The sequence below is a fragment of the Bufo gargarizans genome, chromosome 4, assembly GCF_014858855.1.
Source record: "Bufo gargarizans isolate SCDJY-AF-19 chromosome 4, ASM1485885v1, whole genome shotgun sequence".
Classification (NCBI taxonomy): Eukaryota; Metazoa; Chordata; class Amphibia; order Anura; family Bufonidae; genus Bufo; species Bufo gargarizans.
This window is the reverse complement of record NC_058083.1, coordinates 288,548,529-288,569,241: the sequence shown is the minus strand read 5'-3', so window position 1 is coordinate 288,569,241 and position 20,713 is coordinate 288,548,529. Positions and strand designations below refer to the sequence as shown.

The 20,713-nt window shown below is 48.3% G+C and overlaps 2 protein-coding genes across 4 annotated transcripts in view; one reads left to right on the top strand and one right to left on the bottom strand.

The window, feature by feature from the left end:
* The window catches only part of FIG4 (FIG4 phosphoinositide 5-phosphatase), a 450,714-nt gene extending 432,665 nt beyond the window's left edge, over window positions 1–18,049 (bottom strand). Inside the window, exons 1-2 of one of the 3 annotated variants that reach the window (XM_044289561.1) lie at window positions 17,936–18,049; window positions 9,234–9,324 (exon numbers count right to left, since the gene is read on the bottom strand). In XM_044289561.1, the coding sequence (XP_044145496.1) occupies window positions 9,234–9,296 (63 nt within the window). In that variant the 5' untranslated portion in view covers window positions 9,297–9,324; window positions 17,936–18,049. Of the gene's footprint in view, window positions 1–9,233; window positions 9,325–16,536; window positions 16,640–17,935 lie in introns of those variants that run through there. The other 2 variants (XM_044289559.1, XM_044289560.1) reach the window with 2 other exon arrangements.
* A 193-nt stretch (window positions 18,050–18,242) lies between these two features.
* AK9 (adenylate kinase 9) overlaps window positions 18,243–20,713 on the top strand; it is a 156,820-nt gene continuing 154,349 nt past the window's right edge. The window contains exon 1 of the mRNA XM_044290719.1: window positions 18,243–18,324. The gene's annotated coding sequence lies outside the window, so the exon portion shown is untranslated. The remainder of the gene's footprint in view (window positions 18,325–20,713) is intronic.

Below are 20,713 nucleotides of genomic sequence, written 5' to 3'. Positions count from 1 at the left end.
GAAACAGCCGAGTCACATTAAATTCAATGGATGAGAAGTAGAGTGCGACATGCAACACAAAATCCAGCATGTCGGGATTCTTTGCGATTTTAGCGTTTCACTATGTTGCATGGAGACACCATTGACAATCACTACATGAAGTGTCTGTGTAGCTGTCCCCTTAGCTGTTACACATTTTTTGTACAGTATACGGGTCCTCTGTCTCTGCTTGTACATAAATTTGAGATATAACAACTAAAGAAATGGGTGACTTTTAAGGAGACAGAAGCATCTTCAAAGCAACTTAGATTACTATTGTTGCCCATACTACGTAGCAGATCATTTTAGTAGTATGATACATTATGACGTACAGCAACATATCACACCTTTATACTTTTTATTAATTATTATACGTAAACCACTGTTCTTCACAGCATGGTGGTGATAATATACAGTATGTATAATAACACCGCTAATACACTTGGGGGACTTGCTACTTTGATCTAATCATATCAGATATTAATAGAATTTGATATAACAGAGAAATAACTAGATGCTCCAGAATGACATGGGAAAAGCAAGCAGTTACTAAATCAGACATGTCATGAGAGGTGACCACTCCCAGTGCACAGATCCGTACATATCCTAAGCATGTCTATTACAGAGAAAAATGTACATCCTGGAGGAAAAGGCATTTAACTACACAGAGCTGAATCCCTGGCCCATAATACCACTAACGCACAAAGGAGATAAAGCTGCAGCACTTGGAGCTACAGGGTCATACAGCAGATATTCAGCTATCAGCACTCAAAAGACTACAGAGCCAAATGGGCACTGTAAAAGCTCATTATCAGAGAACATGTAAGAACAAAATGATGCACAGCAGAAGGCAACATAATTATTCATGCACCCACTGGTCACGTCATCGAACAATCAGCATCTCAAATAAAGATATAGTAGCTCACATTGCAAAGCAATATTTTGTTTTATTACTGCAGCTCCATGGGAATCAACCACCCATAACCATAAAATGTAATATAGAGACAAATATGACAAAGAATGTATCAATGTTAAAGGGGTTTTCTGAGATTTTACTACTGATGCGCTACCCTCAGGATAGGTGATCAGTATCTGATCGGTGGGGGTCTGACACCCAGGACCCCTGCTGATCCGCAGTTTGAGAAGACACCGACGCTCCTGTGAGCTCAGGGGCCTTCTCCCTGCTAACCAAGCACAGCGCTGTACATTATATAGCGGCTGTGCTTGGTACTGCAGCTCAGCCCCATTCACTTGAATGAGACGCATTTCACATGCATGTGACCGATGACCGGAAAAGCGGACAAAAGGCCGCAGCACTTCTGCTAGTGGAGCTGCCTTCTCAAAACAGCTGATCGGCAGGACTCCTGGGTGTCAGACCCCCACCGATCAGATATTGATAGTAAACTCTTGGAAAACCCTTTTAATTCCAAAACACTAAAATTCAAATTTTTATTAAAGCACTAATAAGCTTTCCAGTCATTTCATACAATGTCATATATAGTGTCATGCTAAAGTTTGGGCTCCCTTGGTCAAAATTACTGTTACTGTGAACAAGCAAGTCGGAGATGAAATCATCTCCAACAGGCATAAAGTTAAACATGAAATATGTCCTTTGCATTCTAACCCTTTCAGCCCTGGAGGTTTTTTCACATTGGAGGCCATAACTTTATTTTTCCGTTCACTTAGTAGTTTGAGGGCTTTTTTTTTTTTTTTTTTTTTTGCGGGTCAAGTTGCGATTTCTAATTCCACCTTTAAACATTTGATATGATCTAGTGGGGAGCTGCAAACAATTCCAAATGGGTTGAAATTGAAAAAAAATAAAAATAAAAAATAAAAACACATTCTGTTATGGGTTTTGTTTTACGGTGTTCCCTATACAGTAAAACTGGCCAGTTACTTTTATTCTCCCGGTCAGTAGGATTCCAGCAACACCACATATGTATAGTTTTTCTTGCGTTTTATACTGAAAATAAAAACCATGAAAAGGAGATTTTTGTATAACTTACCAGTTAAATCTCTTTCTCGCTCTTCCTTGGGGGACACAGACCTTGGGTATAGCTCAGCTCCCTAGGAGGCGTGACACTAAGTAAAACTGTTAAGCCCCTCCTCCATCAGCTATACCCTCAGCCTGGAGATAGAGGCTACCAGTTGCGTGTCCAAGTAGTGAAAGGAAAACAACCAATAACAGGAACAACCAACCAGCAACCCAACGGGGCGCCAAACCATAACCCTGTAACCAAACACAGAAGGGTGGGTGCTGTGTCCCCCAAGGAAGAGCGAGAAAGAGATTTAACTGGTAAGTTATACAAAAATCTCCTTTTCTCGCCCATTTTCCTTGGGGGACACAGACCTTGGGACGTTCAAGAGCAGTCCAAGAAGGGAGGGACCACAAACCCAAGGCGGAACACCACCAGAGCATCAGGAAACCGCTGCCTGCAAAACCAGGCGGCCCAAAGCAGCATCCGCTGATGCATGCGTATGCACTCTATAGAACTTTGTGAAAGTGTGCAGAGAGGACCAAGTGGCTGCCTTGCACAACTGTTCAGCCGAGGCCCGATGCCTCTGCGCCCAGGAAGCACCGACTGCTCTGGTGGAATGAGCAGTGATGCCGAAAGGCGGAGCTCTGCCCTTGGCTCGATAAGCCTCAGACACCGCCAGTTTAATGAAACGGGCAATAGCCACCTTGGAGACCGCCAAACCCTTGCGCGAACCCTCCGGAACCAAAAACAGGGAGTCCGTGCGCCGAAAGGATCCGGTGACCTCCAAGTAAATCCTCAACGCCCTGACCACATCCAGACGGTGCAGTTCCCGTTCTCTGGGGTTGGAAGGAGAGGGACAGAGCGACGGAAGGACGATGTCCTCATTGATGTGAAAGGCGGAAACCACCTTTGGCAGGAAGGTCGGGACAGGCCGAAGCACAACCTTATCCTGGTGCAAGACCAGGAAAGGGTCGGAGCAAGAAAGAGCCGCTAACTCCGACACCCGTCGGAGAGACGTGATGGCCACAAGAAAGATGACCTTGCAGGACAGAAGACGAAGGGAGACTTCCCGTAAAGGCTCGAAGGGGGCGGATTGGAGCGCTGAGAGCACCACATTCAGGTCCCAGGAAGGAACTGGAGGGCGGTACGGCGGAACAGAGTGAGCCACCCCTTGTAAGAAGGTCTTAATGGGCCCTAGAGGGGCCAGGGGACGCTGGAGAAGAATAGACAGCGCCGAAATCTGTCCCTTCAGAGAACTGAGGCTCAGCCCCAGACCCGACTGGAGGAAGGACAGGAGTGTGGAAAGGGAGAATCGGAGAGGAGGGATGCTCCGGGACTCACAGAACCCCAGATAGGACCTCCAAACCCGATAGTAGATCCTAGAGGATACAGGCTTACGAGCACGGATCATGGTGCGGATTACGTCCGCGGAGAAACCCCGTCGCGTTAAGACGGCGGTCTCAATAGCCACGCCGTCAAACGTAGCGAGCCTAAATGCTCGTGGAAGATCGGTCCCTGAGAGAGAAGGTCTTCCCTGGAGGGCAGTGGCCACGGTGCGTCTGCCAACAGCAACATTAGGTCGGCGTACCAAGACCGGCGGGGCCAATCCGGGGCGATTAAAATCGCGGGAACGCCCTCTGCCGCGATCCTCCGAAGAACCCGTGGCAGGAGGGGAAAAGGAGGAAAGACGTACAGAAGGGAGAATTCGCGCCACGGAAGGACGAGCGCGTCGGCGCCGTATGCCTTCGGGTCCCGTGCCCTGGCCAGGTATAGGGGGACCTTGTGGTTGAATTTGGAAGCCATGAGGTCCACGTCGGGGCGACCCCAGCGAAGACAAAGGGCTTCGAACACCTCTGGGTGCAGGGACCATTCTCCCGGGTCGATGGTGGACCGGCTGAGGAAATCCGCCGCCCAGTTGTCCACCCCCGGGATGTAAATCGCAGATAAGGCCGGCACGTGCGTCTCCGCCCAGAGGAGAATGAGGGACACCTCTTGCATCGCTGCAGCGCTGCGAGTGCCTCCCTGATGGTTTATGTATGCCACAGCCGTGGCATTGTCCGATTGGATCCGAACAGGGTGGCCCTTCAGTAGATGGGTCCAGTGTCTGAGGGACAGAAAAATCGCCCTCAGTTCCAGAATATTGATTGGAAGTCTGGACTCCGATAGAGACCAAACGCCCTGGACGGACCGGGGAGGGAAAACCCCCCCCCCACCCCCGTAAGCTGGCATCGGTGGTAATCACCAGCCAGTTCAGTGGGAGGAAGGACTTCCCCCTTAGAGGGATATGCAACCACCAGCTGAGGGAAGCCCGAGCCAGGGGAGGCAGAAGAAAGGTCCTGTCCAGACTCCCCGGTGATTTGTCCCAGGCCGACAGAATTGCCCTCTGAAAGGTGCGGGATCGGAATTGTGCGAACGGCACCGCTTCGAAACAGGCAACCATCTTTCCCAACAACCGCATGCTGGATCTGAGGGAAGGGCGGCGATGACGGAGGAGACTGTGAACCGACCCGCGAAGGGCCAGACGCTTGTCCGACGGGAGGCGGACCTCCGCCAACTCTGTATCCAGGAGCATCCCCAGGAAGATCAGCCGTCTGGAGGGGATAAGGGAAGACTTGGGGTGGTTGATAACCCAACCGAACCGCGTCAGGGTCTCCAGGGTGAGGTCCACACTGCCGGATGCTTGAGAGAAGGAGGGTGCCTTGACCAGGATGTCGTCCAAGTATGGGAGAAGAAAAACACTTCTTGAACGTAGAAGGGCCAAGACAGGGGCCAGGACCTTGGTGAACACCCGAGGAGCCGTCGCCAGACCAAAGGGAAGGGCGACGAATTGGAAGTGATCGTCCCCCACCGCGAAGCGCAGGAAGCGGTGATGACATGGAGCAACCGGAACGTGGAGGTATGCATCCTGAATGTCGATCGAAACCATGAAATCCCCTCTTTCCAGGGAGGCCACTGCGGACCTGAGAGACTCCATCCGGAATCTCTGTAGTCGGAGAAAACGGTTCAGGCGTTTTAGGTCCAAGATCGGTCGCACTGAGCCTTCCTTCTTGGGAACCACAAAGAGGTTCGAGTAGAACCCCCTGAACCTTTCCGTCGGAGGCACGGGGGCGACGACACCCTTGTCCATTAGAGAGCGAATAGCCGCGAAGAAGGCGGCCGCTCGTACGGGATCCCGCGGAGGACGGGATCGGAAGAAACGGTCTGGCGGAATGGACGCAAATTCGATCTTGTATCCGCAAGATACAATCTCGAGCGCCCATGCGTCTGAGATGTGGGCCCGCCATACGTTCCTGAACAGGAGAAGGCGGCCCCCCACCCGGGTGGGTGGGGGCGCACCTTCAGGCAGAGGGCTGCTGGCCTGTGGGAGCCCGTGCAGGCTGGGACTTGCGCCAGGTAGGTTGCGTCCGAAAAAAACGGCTTCTTGCGCCTATCTTGGACTGGGCCAGAGGAAGAAGAACTGGCCGCGGGTCTAGACCCGGTGGTCTTGCGAAAGGACCGAAACCGGGACGAACCAGCGCGACCACGGGGGGCGCCCTTTGGCCTGGACTGGGGGAGGAGAGTACTCTTCCCACCCGTGGCCTCTGATATAAGTTCGTCCAGACGGGTCCCGAACAGGCGGGAACCCGTAAATGGTAGGCCGGCCAAAGAGCGTTTGGAAGCGGCGTCCGCCGCCCAAACCTTCAGCCAGAGTTCCCTCCTGACAGAAACTGCCAGGGCAGAGGAACGGGCAATGAGGGCACCCGCATCAAGGGAGGCCTCACAGACGAATTTTCCGGCCTGAACAATTAGTTGGGCTAAGGAGCGGAGGTCCTGAACAGGGACGTCCGACCCTAACTCCCGTTCCAGTTGCAAACCCCATTCAGAGACCGCTTTACCAACCCAGGCGGAGGCAAAGACCGGTCTAAGGGCCGAACTAGAGGCAGTAAATATGGCCTTGGAGAGGGATTCCGTACGACGGTCCTCAACAGACTGGAGGGAAGATCCGTCCTGTACCGGAATAGTAGTGCTTTTGGACAGGCGAGCCACGGGAGGATCAACCTTAGGCGGGGATGTCCACGTGGTCACAGAATCCGCTGGAAAGGGATAGCAAATGTCCAGCTTTTTGGGTGTAATAAAGCGGACGTTAGGCCGGGTCCAAGCCTTGGATACCACAGAAGAAAAATCAGCGTGTATGGGAAAAACCTTGGAGGCCTGTCTGGGGCGGAGAAAGGACACGCCGGCCTGTTCGGAGCTGGGGGGGTCATCGTGTATCTGAAAGGTATCACGGATGCTAGCGATAAGATGCCCCACCGCGGACGCCAATTTGGACGGAAGCTCTGAGTCCATGTCCACGTCCGAATCCGCCAGTTCTCCCTCAGAAAGCGCATCCCTTTGAGAGGATAGACTCGACTGAGCTCGCACGCATGGCGGAGAGAGCGAAGCATCTGGAGAAGATGTGCGCTCAACCCTTGAACGTTTCTGAGTATGCCGGGCCCTGGAAGATTCGCTGGGAGGCAGGGAACCAGTGGGGGCGGCAGAAACGGTAGTCCCAGCGGGTGCGACAGGGATTGTGGCAGCCTGCGGGAGAGGCGGTCTATCCACGAGACGGCCCACTACGTGTGTAAGGCTTTCCACTGCCTGAGACAGAGACCTAGCCCAGTCAGGGGGTTCAGAGGCACCGGGGGTCGCAGCGGGAAGCGGGCCCTGCATCGGGGCCTGACATGCAAGGCAATGCGGCTCAGATTGTCCACGCGGAAAAAGTTCCTTACAGGCGGTACAGGCATGGTACCAGGGTTTGGGGGCACCCGTGGGATCTGACATGCTGAAAGGTGGTTGTACTCTAATACAGAGACCACAAAGGGTTATAGCAGCTATGACCAGGAGGGTTAGGAGAGGGTTAACTGTCCTACCAGTGCCTCAGAAGAACGTCAGGAGTAGAGATGGAGCAGATCAGCAGCAGCAGAGAGCAGCAACAGCAGTGAGCCAGCAGATAGCGCCCACAGAAGCCGAGCGATGTACACAGGAGTTTAGAGTCCCCCACCGTGTCTCAGCTTCCTGTCAGGAGTGAGGAAGCGCGGGAAATCTCAGCAGAATCGCGGGGAAAACAAGCTCCGCCCCCTCCAGCGCTTGCTCCGCCCCCAACAGGACGCGCGCGTAAGCCACGCCCCCTGCTGCCGAAAATGCTCTCAGGGCTAAGAAGAAGCCAGATGCCAGAAAATAAAGGGCCCGCAGGCCCCTGGAGTGCGGCGATTTGCCCAGGTGGGTGACCCTCTGCCACCAAGTCCCCTGTTTCGCCGAGAAACAAGCTCCACCGCGATCTGCCCATGTCGGGCATAAGCCCCGCCCCCCGATCGGAACGGAGCGGGCGGCGGCGGGAAGGGAGAGAGAATGCCGGGCTGAAGAAAGCAGCGTGGGGGGAACGGCGTGGAGGAAGGCGGCCCCCCTGCTGAGGATAACCTGAGGGGAGCTGGGGAGGGTCTGCTTGAGCGCTCAGAATAAGCGACCACGGGTGCCCCCCTTACCCAGAGGGGTAGGTGCTGCAAATAGGGACGGGGTATGGGCTGGAATAGCCATCTCACCGAACGACGTCTTCACCCTCAGTTCCTTCCAGCAGGGTCGCCCCTTCAGCCACTGGCACCGCAGTGGCAGGAAGCTGGTAGAGGGGCTTGGCGTGCGGGCGACCCCCTAGCTGGCGGGATGTAGGGGAGCCATTGCTGCCCAGATCCTCCTATTGCTTCTGTGGGGGAGGCAGCAGTGCAGATAAATTGGCACTGGCGCAGCTCAACCCCGGGAGAGCAGAGAGGTCCATGCGTCTCTGGTATCCCTAGGAAAAAGTAAAATAACAAAATTAGAAAAATAAAATATCAAGGAGAAAACAGCCCTGCAGTAGCAGGGAGTGTCTTGCCTCCTTGGACACTAAGCTAAAACTGGTAGCCTCTATCTCCAGGCTGAGGGTATAGCTGATGGAGGAGGGGCTTAACAGTTTTACTTAGTGTCACGCCTCCTAGGGAGCTGAGCTATACCCAAGGTCTGTGTCCCCCAAGGAAAATGGGCGAGAAAATGTATTTTCCATCGCCATATTCTGACCCCTATAACTTTTCGTAGTTATGTGTATGGACCTGTGTGATGAGCTGTACTCATTTTGGGGTGTGTATGACTTTGATTACTTGTTATAAAAAGTTTTGTGGGGGGAGAACAGACAAAAAAAAAAAAAAAAAAAAAAAAAAAAAAAAAAAAAAAAAAAAAAAGGCAAATCGGCCATTTAGACTTTTTTTCCATATTGGATAAATATTTTTATATTTTAATAGTACGGCATGGGCGGTGCCCATGATGTGTATTTTTTTTCATGTTTTTTTATTTTCATTTTGGGGAATGGGTGGTGAATTTTGACATAATTTTTATTTATTTTTTAAAGTGTGGTAATCCTTTTTTTTAGTTCCCATAGGGATCTATAACAAGCAATCGTTGCACCATTTCTTTCACAAGCAATCATTGCACCATTTCTTTCAGAGCCGGTTGCGGACATTAGCCACGGGTGTCTGCTGTATGAAACAGCAGCCACCCAGCAGCTATGGCGCCCAACAGGGCCATACATATACACGACAATCTCTTTCTAACAAAGCTAAAACCAGCCCAGTACCTCACATGGATCCAGAGATATCCCCATTCATTGCTCTGCTAGATTTATATCAAGCTGACAGCTCAAGGGGAGTGTATTCTTTAGCTCTATCCCTATCACAGCTCAGGAGGCAGCTGAAGGATAAAACGGAGCATGTGCGAACTTCTCAGTGAACCAAAGAAATGAGAAGGGAAAAAACAGCAGGTGGTGCTATACAGATTCATTTTATGGAGTAACTAAGTGACTATGCAAAAGTTTTAATTACATGAAATCAAAAAGTACTCAGATCGAGGTGCTGATAGAAAAATGTACAATATTTTTTTCGTGGGACAACCCCTTTAAAGATTTTTAAAGCAAAGCATAGTGCAAAAGTGATTTAGAATCAGCATAGTGCAAAAACTTGTGTCAGAAGTTATCCTAATAACCCTGAAAGACAGTGCAGAAGATTTCTGTAACTCCCATTCATTTGAGAAGATGGTGCATAGACATTTCAGGGAGGGTTGGTACCAGGCCCAGCTACTTCTCAGTAGGGATCCCTTGCTTGTATGACTGACATGTCCCCAAAGATCTTTTGCTTTGGACACACTAAAAATGTCTGATACATGAATAAAGCCACAGTGCAGTACACAGCAACTCACCGCTCGTGTCTCATAGAGAATCAGCTTCTGAACACCGCTTATGATGGAGGCAGCAAGGGGCATTGTGATGGCAGGAATGTTCCACTGTTACCTGTGAATGCAAAGCAGACAGCATTACAAGTGTGCAGTACAATAGTAGCAATGAGAGAAGTGATCAGAATGTACTACAATATATAGCGTACATAACACTGCACCCAGAACGGGACCTCGAAGGTAAGAGAGCAAGGTGTTTATGCGGCCACCCTCTATTCACCACTATGGGAGATCTGAAATACGCAGAAGTCCCATAGCAGTAAACTGAGGCCGTGCTTGCTCTTCATCCACTGCTGTGGGACTGGGGTCGGCTATTTTTGGAAGCTTGGTCAGTGTGCTTGCTGTTCACTTTAGGGCCCCGTTTTGGAGACAGTAGCAGGTCCCAGAGGGTGACAAATGTAGGGCATTCATTTTGAACTATGATCAAAGCCTATTGTCCAAAAAAGTAACAACTGGGATTCCATTTTATATCTAATATGATTCAGCTACTTCACATAATGAATACAAACCATGAAATCGACAAAGCCCATTAGACTATCCAAAAAGATGTGCATTAATACACTTCAGTTGTGCGCTTATTACAGGTAGGCATTACTGCTAATATTATATTATTCCTTGAAAATATGAGTTCTCAGGTGGCAGACGGAGGATCTCTAGAGAAGTTGGGGTACTGCACACATTTATTACCCACATAGAACTGTATAGCCATAAAAAGTTCCATGCAGAATTTATTTAAAATCTTTTTTTTTTTATTCTCAGAAACATTGTCATCTTTATGTGCTAATGTTAACTGTTTTATCCAAACGGATGAACCCCATGCTTAACCCGAGGCTCTTCTTTATCTCGTCTGCCATTTTGCAAAAAGGATGACTGTCACGTCAACAGGCATGAATACTCCGCATTGACAATAAACTATTTTATTTCAATTGCCCCAGTAAAACCGCAATCTAGGTTCACAGGCAGATATACAGTAATCAAAATGCACAGGAACACTATGTACTATGGCACTGCCATCAACACTAACATAAGAATGAACAAGAAAAGCAAGAAAACAAGCACGGTCCCCAAGCGGTCATGATGTCATATTAATGACAGAATAAATCATCCAGGACATTAGGCCTAAAGCAAAGTAGATGCCATCCCAGGAGCCAAGGCCTAGAAACTTGCTATCGAAGGCTAACATTTCAGGTTTTTTTTATGCCAATGTCTATGTTAGGCTACATATTCACACAACCGTATTTTCAGTCCGCGTCTAAACCCATATTTTTGTGGATTAGACATGGACACATTTATTTCTATGCAGACAGGACACAGATGTCATCGTTGTGCTGTCCGTACCAGTGCCACAAATTATAGAACATGCCCTATTCTTGCCCGCTTTGTAGACAAGAATAGGCATTGACAATGAAGCCAGCAAAAAAACTGTCGGATGCACACGGCCAGTATCTGCATTTTGCGAACCATAAATCACATATGGACATGTGAATGTAGCGTTATTCCTGGGCAACTAGAAACTTAACATGGCTTTTAGACTGGCCTCATGCCAGCAACAGTGGGAAAAAAAACAGTCGGTTAAAAACGGATAGACTGGCCATTTTTAACAGACATTGTTTTCACTGATGCCTTTCTGAGAAACAGACTGTAAAAACTGTATGGGGCAGTCGGTTAGTGAAAGATGGTCAAGATAGAACATTTTTTTATGTCCGTTTTTCACTGACGGTCAAAAATCCTGTGTTAATAAACCCAATGACTACCATTGGTCTTAAAACGGACTCATCCATCCACAGGAACAGAAGAGGGGTAAAGTACTCTGCCCTATGGGGCTTATTTGATGAGTTTACACCAGTGATTCTTATTGCATGCAGACGCCTGAACGGGTGATAGAGTGTGGACAATCATAAGTGACTCAAGAGCCATCTGGCGATTATATTTAGTGTGGACATTTACGATTGACGCTGACCTGGCGATGATTTATGGTCACAGGGCTGACTGAGTATTATTACATGGACATATGTATGTAGATTTTATGAGTTTTATGCAAATAAATTTAGGATTATTGATATCCTGCCTTGAATGTGGTCAGATATTTGAGTGCCCTCCAATTACTTTATTCATTTGGTTTTTTTCTTAACGGATATGGGTGAATCCGCGGAGTGAGCACCGAGTCCTTGGAAGTGGTGGGGTGAGCCGCTGTACACTGGTATACATGAGTGGTACGTGCCTATAATATATTATTTAACACTATATTGAGAATATTTAAATATTAGCTGTTGGTCACTGCCCACCTACCATATTATCGTAATTTTGTGTAGCCTTTACTGGTGTGTTAATCTATACAGTGGCTATATACTGTAGCTTGAACATTTTGATAGCCAAGTTGTATTTTTAACTAGACATACAATAAAAGTTATGTTTTATATAGATCGCTACTTATGTCAATGATACTGTGGCACGGCACCTCTGCTGAAATTTCACCTCAAATGGTGCTGATATTGTTGCAGAATTCATAGCACAAAATACTGTGGGTTTTCCTCTGATTCCACATTGTATAGTGCAAAGGCATAAATCCACAAAAAAGACTGACATCCTGCAGATTTAAAAGGGTTGTCTCCCTTCAGCGAATAGCATTTATTATATTAGGTAAGTTAATACAAGGCACTTACTAATGTATTGTTATTATCCATATTGCTTCCTTTGCTGGCTGGATTCATTTTTCCATCACATTATTAACTCCTTGTTTCTATGGCTACCACGCTCCTGCAATCCAGCAGTGGTGGCGGTAGTTACACCCCACAGGAAAAAGCACTAGCCCAAGTGCACTTCCACGGTCCCAGCCACCAAAAAGACCAACATTTTTTCCTATAATGTAAAAGCACGGCCACCGCTGCTGGATTACAGTGTGCTCATGACCATGGAAACGGGAAGTGTATAATGTAATGGAAAAGTTAATCCAGCCAGCAAAGGAAGCAATATCGATAATACATTAGTAAGTGCCTTGTATAAACTTTCTCAACATAATAAACAGCACTTGCTGAAGTGAGACAACCCCTTTAAAATCCTCACCACAGATCAAGTTACGTGCAGATTTTTCCACAGCGATTTTGGGAAGTCTTATCCACTTCACTTCCGCACTGGCACAAAATTCTGTGGTAAAGTAACCCAACCAATAGGTGGTACAAGGGTAGACAAAAGGGTCTAGCCCAGCACCAAATTTATCATCCAGGATGGACCCCTGTGATAAATCTGATGCAGGCCTAGGCTACCCAAGATTACACTTTACAGACTTACTAAATCCACTTGTGTGTCCTGCTTCTCTCCATTCCAAGTAGGAAAAATAAAAAGGAGATTACAAGGAGTTACTAGCAAAAAATAAGTTATTAAAAGTAACATCTTTCGGACTATAAGATGCATCTAGAATATAGAGGAGGAAAATAAATATTTTTTCATCAGACCTCAGATCAGACTCCTAAGCTCTATCAGACCTCAGATGAGACTCCGAATAGACCACTACATCGGTCCCCCACTCCTCATCAGGCCTCGGATTAGGGCTGCAACGAATGCAATTTCCCTGCATCGAGGATTCGTTTTAATCGTGTGACCACGGGGCGCGAATTAAGTGAAGCCAGCTTACTCACCGCTCCGTGGCCTCCCATCGGTACCGCGCTGCACTGACCAGGGCCTTGCGTGCACAAATCATCAGCTGCCTGACGCTGTGTGTGACGTCAGGTCCCTCCCAGTGCATGTTGGGAAGAAGAAGACGACGACGCAGTCCTTCTCCTGCGGACTCCATGTCAGCCAGTCACACCCCCTGCCAGGCAAGGTATCGAGTTCTCATTAGCAGTGGCCCGAATCTGCTGGCGGTGGAAGGAGCTGATGGCGCTGGGGGAGATGGATGGCAATGGCATGTAGGGCCTGATGGCATAGAGGGGCTGCTAGGGGAGGGGACGATCTGATGGCACTGGGGGAGTGGGAGACATGGTGGATGGCATAGAGGCACTGGGGGAGGGGGACATGGCTGGCAATGGATGGCATGGAGGGGCTAGTGGCACTGGGGGAGTGGGGGACATGGCAATGTATGGCATGGAGGCACTGGGGGAGGGGACATGGCAATGGAGGGGCTGATCTGATGGCACTGGGGGAGTGGCAGACATGGCAATTAATGGATGGCATTGAGGCACTGGGGGACAATGACATGGCAATGGATGGCATGGATGGGCTAATGGCACTAGGGGAGTGCTATATGGCAATGGATGGCATGGGGGCACAGGGGGAGGGGAACATGGCAATGGCTGGCATGGAGGGGCTGATCTGATGGCACTGGGGGAGTGGGGGACATGGCAATTGGCAATGGATGGTATGGAGGGGGCTGATGGCACTCGGGGAGTGCTATATGGCAATGGATGGCATGGCCATCGAAGGGCTGATGGCACTGGGGGACATGGCAATGGATGGCATGGAGACACTGGGGGAGTGGAGGACATGGCAATAGATGGCATGGAGCGGCTTATGGTACAGGGGGACATGGCATGGAGGGGCTGATCTGATCAGTGGGGGACATCACATAGCGATGTTTGGCATGGAGGCACTGGGGGACATGGTAATGGATGGCATGGAGGCACTGGGGGACATGGTAATTGATGGCATGGGGGTCTGGCTGGCTCTGATTGCAGGAAGGGAGGGTCTGCTCTGTTGGCAGCCTGGGGTGTGAACATGGTGGCATGGGGGGGGGGGGGGGGGGGGAGATATGATGGTCTAATTTTGGGGGTGTAGTTTGATCTGATGATCTGCGTTCTGAATTCTGATAAAAAATATTGTGTTTCTGATTACATACATACATGCTGGGTATTGTCCAAACAAAAAGTGCTACTTGAAGTTTTTTTTGGGGGGGTGGGGGGGTGGGGGGTACGGACCCTATTACGGTCAATCGCTGCAGCAGCCGGCAGTATCCAGCTTTACCCGATGTGGTACATTCTGGCTGGCTGTTCTTCTGACATAATATATATTGCAGCTGTAAAAGAAGCCTTGTGTGTGCATTTAAAACAAACATTTTTTGCTGTACCACTGTAAGAAATAAACATTGTTTAAAAAAAAAAAAAAGCAATACATTATTTTTAAGAAGGTTTTTCTTATTAGAGTACTCGATTAATCATTGGAATAATCTATAGATTACTTGATCACTAAAATAATCGATAGCTGCAGCCCTACCTCGGATCAGACCCTCAAACTCCATTAGACAAAAATAAAACTTAACCTCTCCTGCTCAGGACCGCACGCTCTTTCTGCACTCACCGCTTCTAGTCTTCTTCCGGACCCCGCGCTGTACTGCAACATAGCATGAGCCTACAAGCACTACGTCCTGACAATGTACGCTGTTGGGATACAGTGAAGAGCAGGGCCCGAAAGAAGACCAAAGAGCGGTGAGTAGAGCTAATACAAATACAGGTGTCGGCAGTGTCGGCAGCAGAATCACATAGCCGCGATCAGCTGCAGTTAACCCCTCAGGTGCGGCACCTAACCCTGGGTTCACACCTGAGCGTTTTACAGCGCGTTCAAACGCGCTGTAAAACGCTTAAGACATGAAAACCAATGCTTCCCTATGGGAAGGGTTCACACTTGGGCGTTTTACAGCGCGTACGAACGCGCTGTAAAACGCCCGACGCTCAAACAAGTACTTGAGCTTCTTTGGGGCGTTTTGACGCGCGTTTGTGGCCATAGGACACTGCAGTCAATGACACAAACGCGCGTCAAACGCGCGTTTACTATTACAAAAAACGCGCATAAAAACGCGCGACAAAAACGCGCGTTTGCGCAACGCTCAGGTGTGAACCCAGGGTAAGGGGTAAACTGCTGCAGACTGCAGCTCCCAGCTATGTGATTCTGCTGCCGGTACCCGCCTCCTGTATTAAAGGTTAATCATTGGTGGCGCAGTGCGCCGCCCCACCGACCCCAGTATTAAAAACATTGGTGGCGCAGTGCACCCGCCACCCTTCCCCCAGTATTAAAATAATTGGTGGCAGTGGTCACAGGGTCCCCTCCCCTCCTCCTCATTGGTGGCAGTGGAAGCTTCACGGAGCCCCAGCAGTGTAATCCTGGGGCTCCGATCAGTTACCATGGCAGCCAGGACGCTATTGAAGCCCTGGCTGCCATTGTAAGGTCCCTGCTGCTGTGTGTACTATGCACAGGGCAGCAGGGAGAGTGTGAAGTCCTAGTCACCCTAATAGAGCTCTATTAGGGTGAATAGGACAAGGGATTAAAAGATCCCAGGTTCTGCCCCCCCTCCAAGGGGGAAATAGCTATTAAATAGAAAGTATAAAAAAAAATATATATATATATATATATATATATATATATATATATATATATATATATATATATATATATAATAAAATAAAATAATAAAATAATAATAATAATAATAAAAAAAAAAAATATATATATATATATATATATATATATATATATATTTTTTTTTTTTTTATTATTATTATTATTATTTTATTATTTTATTTTATTATATATATATATATATATATATTTTAAAACTGCGAGATTCGCTGGTGCTTTTTGCTATGGTGTGCAGTAAGGCTGCTTTCACACTAGCGTTCGCTGGTCCGCTCGTGAGCTCCGTTTGAAGGAGCTCACGAGCGGACCCGAACGCAGCCGTCCAGCCCTGATGCAGTCTGAATGGAGGCGGATCCGCTCAGACTGCATCAGTCTGGCGGCGTTCAGCCTCCGCTCCGCTCGCCTCCGCACGGACAGGCGGACAGCTGAACGCGGCTTGCAGCGTTCGGGTGTCCGCCTGGCCGTTCGGAGGCGTGCGGATCCGTGCGGATCCGTCCAGACTTTCAATGTAAGTCAATGGGGACGGATCCGTTTGAAGATGCCACAATGTGGCTCAATCTTCAAGCGGATCCGTCCCCCATTGACTTTACATTGAAAGTCTGGACGGATCCGTACTAGGCTATTTTCACACTTAGCTGTTCTATGCTAAAAATAATGCAGACTGAACGGAGCCTCCGTCTGCATTATTATGAGCGGATCCGTTCAGAACGGATCCGCCCGAACGCTAGTGTGAAAGTAGCCTAACAGTTACCACTCCAGAGAGGACAGCGCTTTTTCCTATAAAATGCAAGCATGGCCTCCACTGATGGAATGCAGGGTGGTCATAACCATGGAAACGAGCAGTGTATAATGTGATGGAAAAATGAATCCAGCCAGGAAAGGAGGAAATATGGACAATCATATTACAAGGCACTTACTAATGTATTACCTTTGTCTACAGGATAAATGCCACTTGCTGAAGTGAGACAGCACCTTTAACATAAACTGAATACCCTTTTAAGTGTTAGAGGGTATACACATGATGGAAGGTGTATCCTGTGTAAAACATTAGTATTACTTGCCGGGCGGCCACAGACACCCCCACAACACTGCCAGTGCACTCAGAACAATCTGTACCTTGGAGGATGCCTCCATAACAGGGTGAGGCAGTCACAGATGCCGCCATGACAGTCTGCGCAACCTAATAATGCCTCCATAGCGGCACCATCCACAAAGCCATTACAATGTGAGCTGCAAAGTCAGTCAGGGTCATTTAGCTAAGACAGGCATGTTACACCAGTTTTTAACCTGCATTTACGGCTGTAAAAAAATATTAGTGAATCTGCCGGGGCCTATAGCCTAGACCAGGGATCAGCAACCTCTGGCACTCCAGCTGTTGTGAAACTACAATTCCCAGCATGATCCATTCATTTCTATGCGATTTCTTGGAAGAGAAGAGTAAGTATGCATGCTGGGAGTTATAGTTTCACAACAGCTGGAGTGCCGGAGGTTGCCTACCCCTGGCCTAGACCCTGCCATGCTCAGACCACTCCACAGAACAAAAACACCCATGCAACAAAACTGTTTAAAAAAATATATATCATGAAATAGGATCTTGCTACTTTTTATGCCAAAAAAAATAAAATATGTCACCATCAGAGTAAATGACCCCCAGTGAGCACCACAGCCGCAAAGACAGTCTTAACGGCGTGCACTATCCACATATACCTCCGTTCAGGGGCGTAGCTATAGGGGGTTCAGAGGTAGCAGTCGCTACCCGGCCTAGGAGCCTGAGGGGGCCCAAAGACCCTTGTGGTGCATAAGACACCAGTATTATAGAAAGTGCATGCTGGTCAAGTTACACCTCTGGCTCAAGGGGGTGCAGCTTAAATTTTTGCCTCGGGCAGCACGAAGGCCTTGTGCTTCCATGCCCCTTGCCACAGAGCACTGAGGGAAGGGGGGCGCCAAGCTGAACTCTTGCACCAGGCCCCACAAGCCATTAGCTACATCCCTGCCTCCGTTAATATGCACCAGCCACATATACCTCCATAACATTGTTCAACTGCCACAAATACCCCCATAACATAGTGCACCAGCCACATATTCCTCCATAAGTATGCAACTGCTGGGAATACCGTCATAACGGCGTTCACCAGCCGCAAATACCCCCCATAACAGCGTGAACCAGCCACATATAACTCCATAACAGCGTGCACCAGCCACATATAACGCCATAACAGCGTGCACCATCTGCAAACACCTCCAAGGTATGCGCCTGAGACAACACAACTGCCTGTCATCAACTAGCCCCACTTCACCTCGTCAAAGAGCACCAGCTGTTTATTTACCTGACGAGATGGTCAGCTCCCCTTGGCCGAGGCACGTGAGACGTCGCGGCGTAATGACGTCACACTTTCTGCCGCTGTGGTGTTGTGGGCATCCCGAAAGCTGAATGCATTCTTCAGCGCTCGGGTTTTTTTTTTTTTGTAAGTCAGTCAGACTGGAGAATAACGAGCTAGCTAATTTTTGGTGATAAAGACCAAAACCATATTCAGTATTTTTCCGCCAAAAACCATGCCCTGCTGTGTCCTATATGGCACAAGGCAGCGCGCCTCACGTGACCGGCAGACAGGATGGTTTGGAGTGGGCGGGACAGTCGCCATGGAGATGGCGGAGGTTGTACACAAATCAGTGCAGACTAGAGCCACAGAGGAGAGAGAGTGAGGGGAGCTGATGTGTGAGTATATGCTGCTCATCTGTAGACCCCCTGTTTAGCACTAAATAAGGGCTAGTGGGTGCAACTGTGCCTCCAAAGAGCTGGGGGGCAGGATGTGGACTAGTGGGCGCTTCTAGTGATTGCTAGACCAGGACACTCCTATAAACTATGTCCTGGGATCTGATGTGTTCAGATCAGTGCTGTCCAGTACACGATATTATTATTTATAGGAATAGTGTGAATGGTAACCTGTGAGGAGTTGTCACCGATAGTGCCACGCACAGTATTACACGATCTATAGGAATAGTGTGAATGGTAACCTGTGAGAAGTTGTCACCGATAGTGCCACGCACAGTATTACACGATCTATAGGAATAGTGTGAATGGTAACCTGTGAGAAGTTGTCACCGATAGTGCCACGCACAGTATTACACGATCTATAGGAATAGTGTGAATGGTAACCTGTGAGAAGTTGCCACCGATAGTGCCACGCACAGTATTACACGATCTATAGGAATAGTGTGAATGGTAACCTGTGAGGAGTTGTCACCGATAGTGCCACGCACAGTATTACACGATCTATAGGAATAGTGTGAATGGTAACCTGTGAGGAGTTGTCACCGATAGTGCCACACACAGTATTACACGATCTATAGGAATAGTGTGAATGGTAACCTGTGAGGAGTTGTCACCAATAGTGCCACGCACAGTATTACATGATTTATAGTAATAGTGTGATTGGTAACCTGTGAGGAGTTGTCACCGATAGTGCCACGCACAGTATTACACGATCTATAGGAATCGTGTAAATCGAAACCTGTGAGGAGTTGTCACCGATAGTGCCACGCACAGTATTACACGATCTATAGGAATAGTGTGAATGGTAACCTGTGAGGAGTTGTCACCGATAGTGCCACGCACAGTATTGCACGATCTATAGGAATAGTGTTAATGGTAACCTATGAGGAGTTGTCACCGATAGTGCCACGCACAGTATTACACGATTTATAGGAATAGTGTTAATGGTAACCTATGAGGAGTTGTCACCGATAGTGCCACGCACAGTATTACACGATTTATAGGAATAGTGTGAATGGTAACCTGTGAGTAGTTGTCACCAATAGTGCCACGCACAGTATTACACAATCTATAGGAATAGTGGTAATGGTAACCTGTGAGGAGTTGTCACCAATAGTGCCACGCACAGTATTACACGATTTATAGGAATAGTGTTAATGGTAACCTATGAGGAGTTGTCACAGACAGTGCCACACACGGTATTGCACGATTTATAGGATTAGTGTGAATGGTAACCTGTGAGGAGTTGTCACAGACAGTGCCACGCATGGTATTACATGATTTATAGTAATAGTGTGAATGGTAACCTGTGAGGAGTTGTCACCAATAGTGCCACGCACAGTATTACACAAGCTATATGAATAGTGTGAATGGTAACCTGTGAGTAGTTGTCACCAATAGTGCCATGCACGGTATTACACGATTTATAGGAATAGTGTGATTAGTAACCTGTGAGGAGTTGTCACGGACAGTGCCACGCACGGTATTACACGATTTATAGGAATAGTGTGATTGGTAACCTGTGAGGAGTTGTCACACACAGTGCCACGCACGGTATTACACGATTTATAGGAATAGTGTGAATGGTAACCTATGAGGAGTTATCACGGACAGTGCCACGCACGGTATTACATGATTTATAGGAATCGTGTGAATGGTAACCTATGAGGAGTTATCACGGACAGTGCCACGCACGGTACCCCTATAACAGTGGTAACCACAAGTGCCCACATATCCTGGTAAAAAGCTAGAATGCATAGAATACAGATCAGTCACTGGCACATCTCCTCCAGGACTGTTAGTTCATGTACTTATTGTTTGTTCATTTCATATTGCGTGCCCTTTACAACTGTATGGTGCCCCCCTGAAGAACCATATTCCCATAGCTCTACCCCTTTGAAGTTGAGTTGCAATACCAGACACAAGCTATGGAGAGGTGTGGTGCTGTTCTGCAAGGAGACAGCCATGCTTTCCCTGTAAGAATCTATACCACATGGATCTGCAATATGGACAACAAAGAAAATGTATCTCCTTCAGCTATTACATGAACAGATTCCTCAAGTCCCTGTGTGAATGGAGTGGTGGTGCGCATACATGACCACCGATCCATTCACTTCTATGGGACTGACAGACATAGAGCAAAGCGCTGTCAAAGTCTTCTTGAAGTGAATGGAGTGGTGGTCACGGATGTGCACTACCCCACCATTTACATAGAGACCTCCATTCTTTGGATGGCTGGGGTTTCAGCACTTGGTACCCCAGCGATCACTATCACTTCTATGCTAGCACTGCTACACTGCGATCCTTGGGCGCATTAGCTAAAGTTCGACAT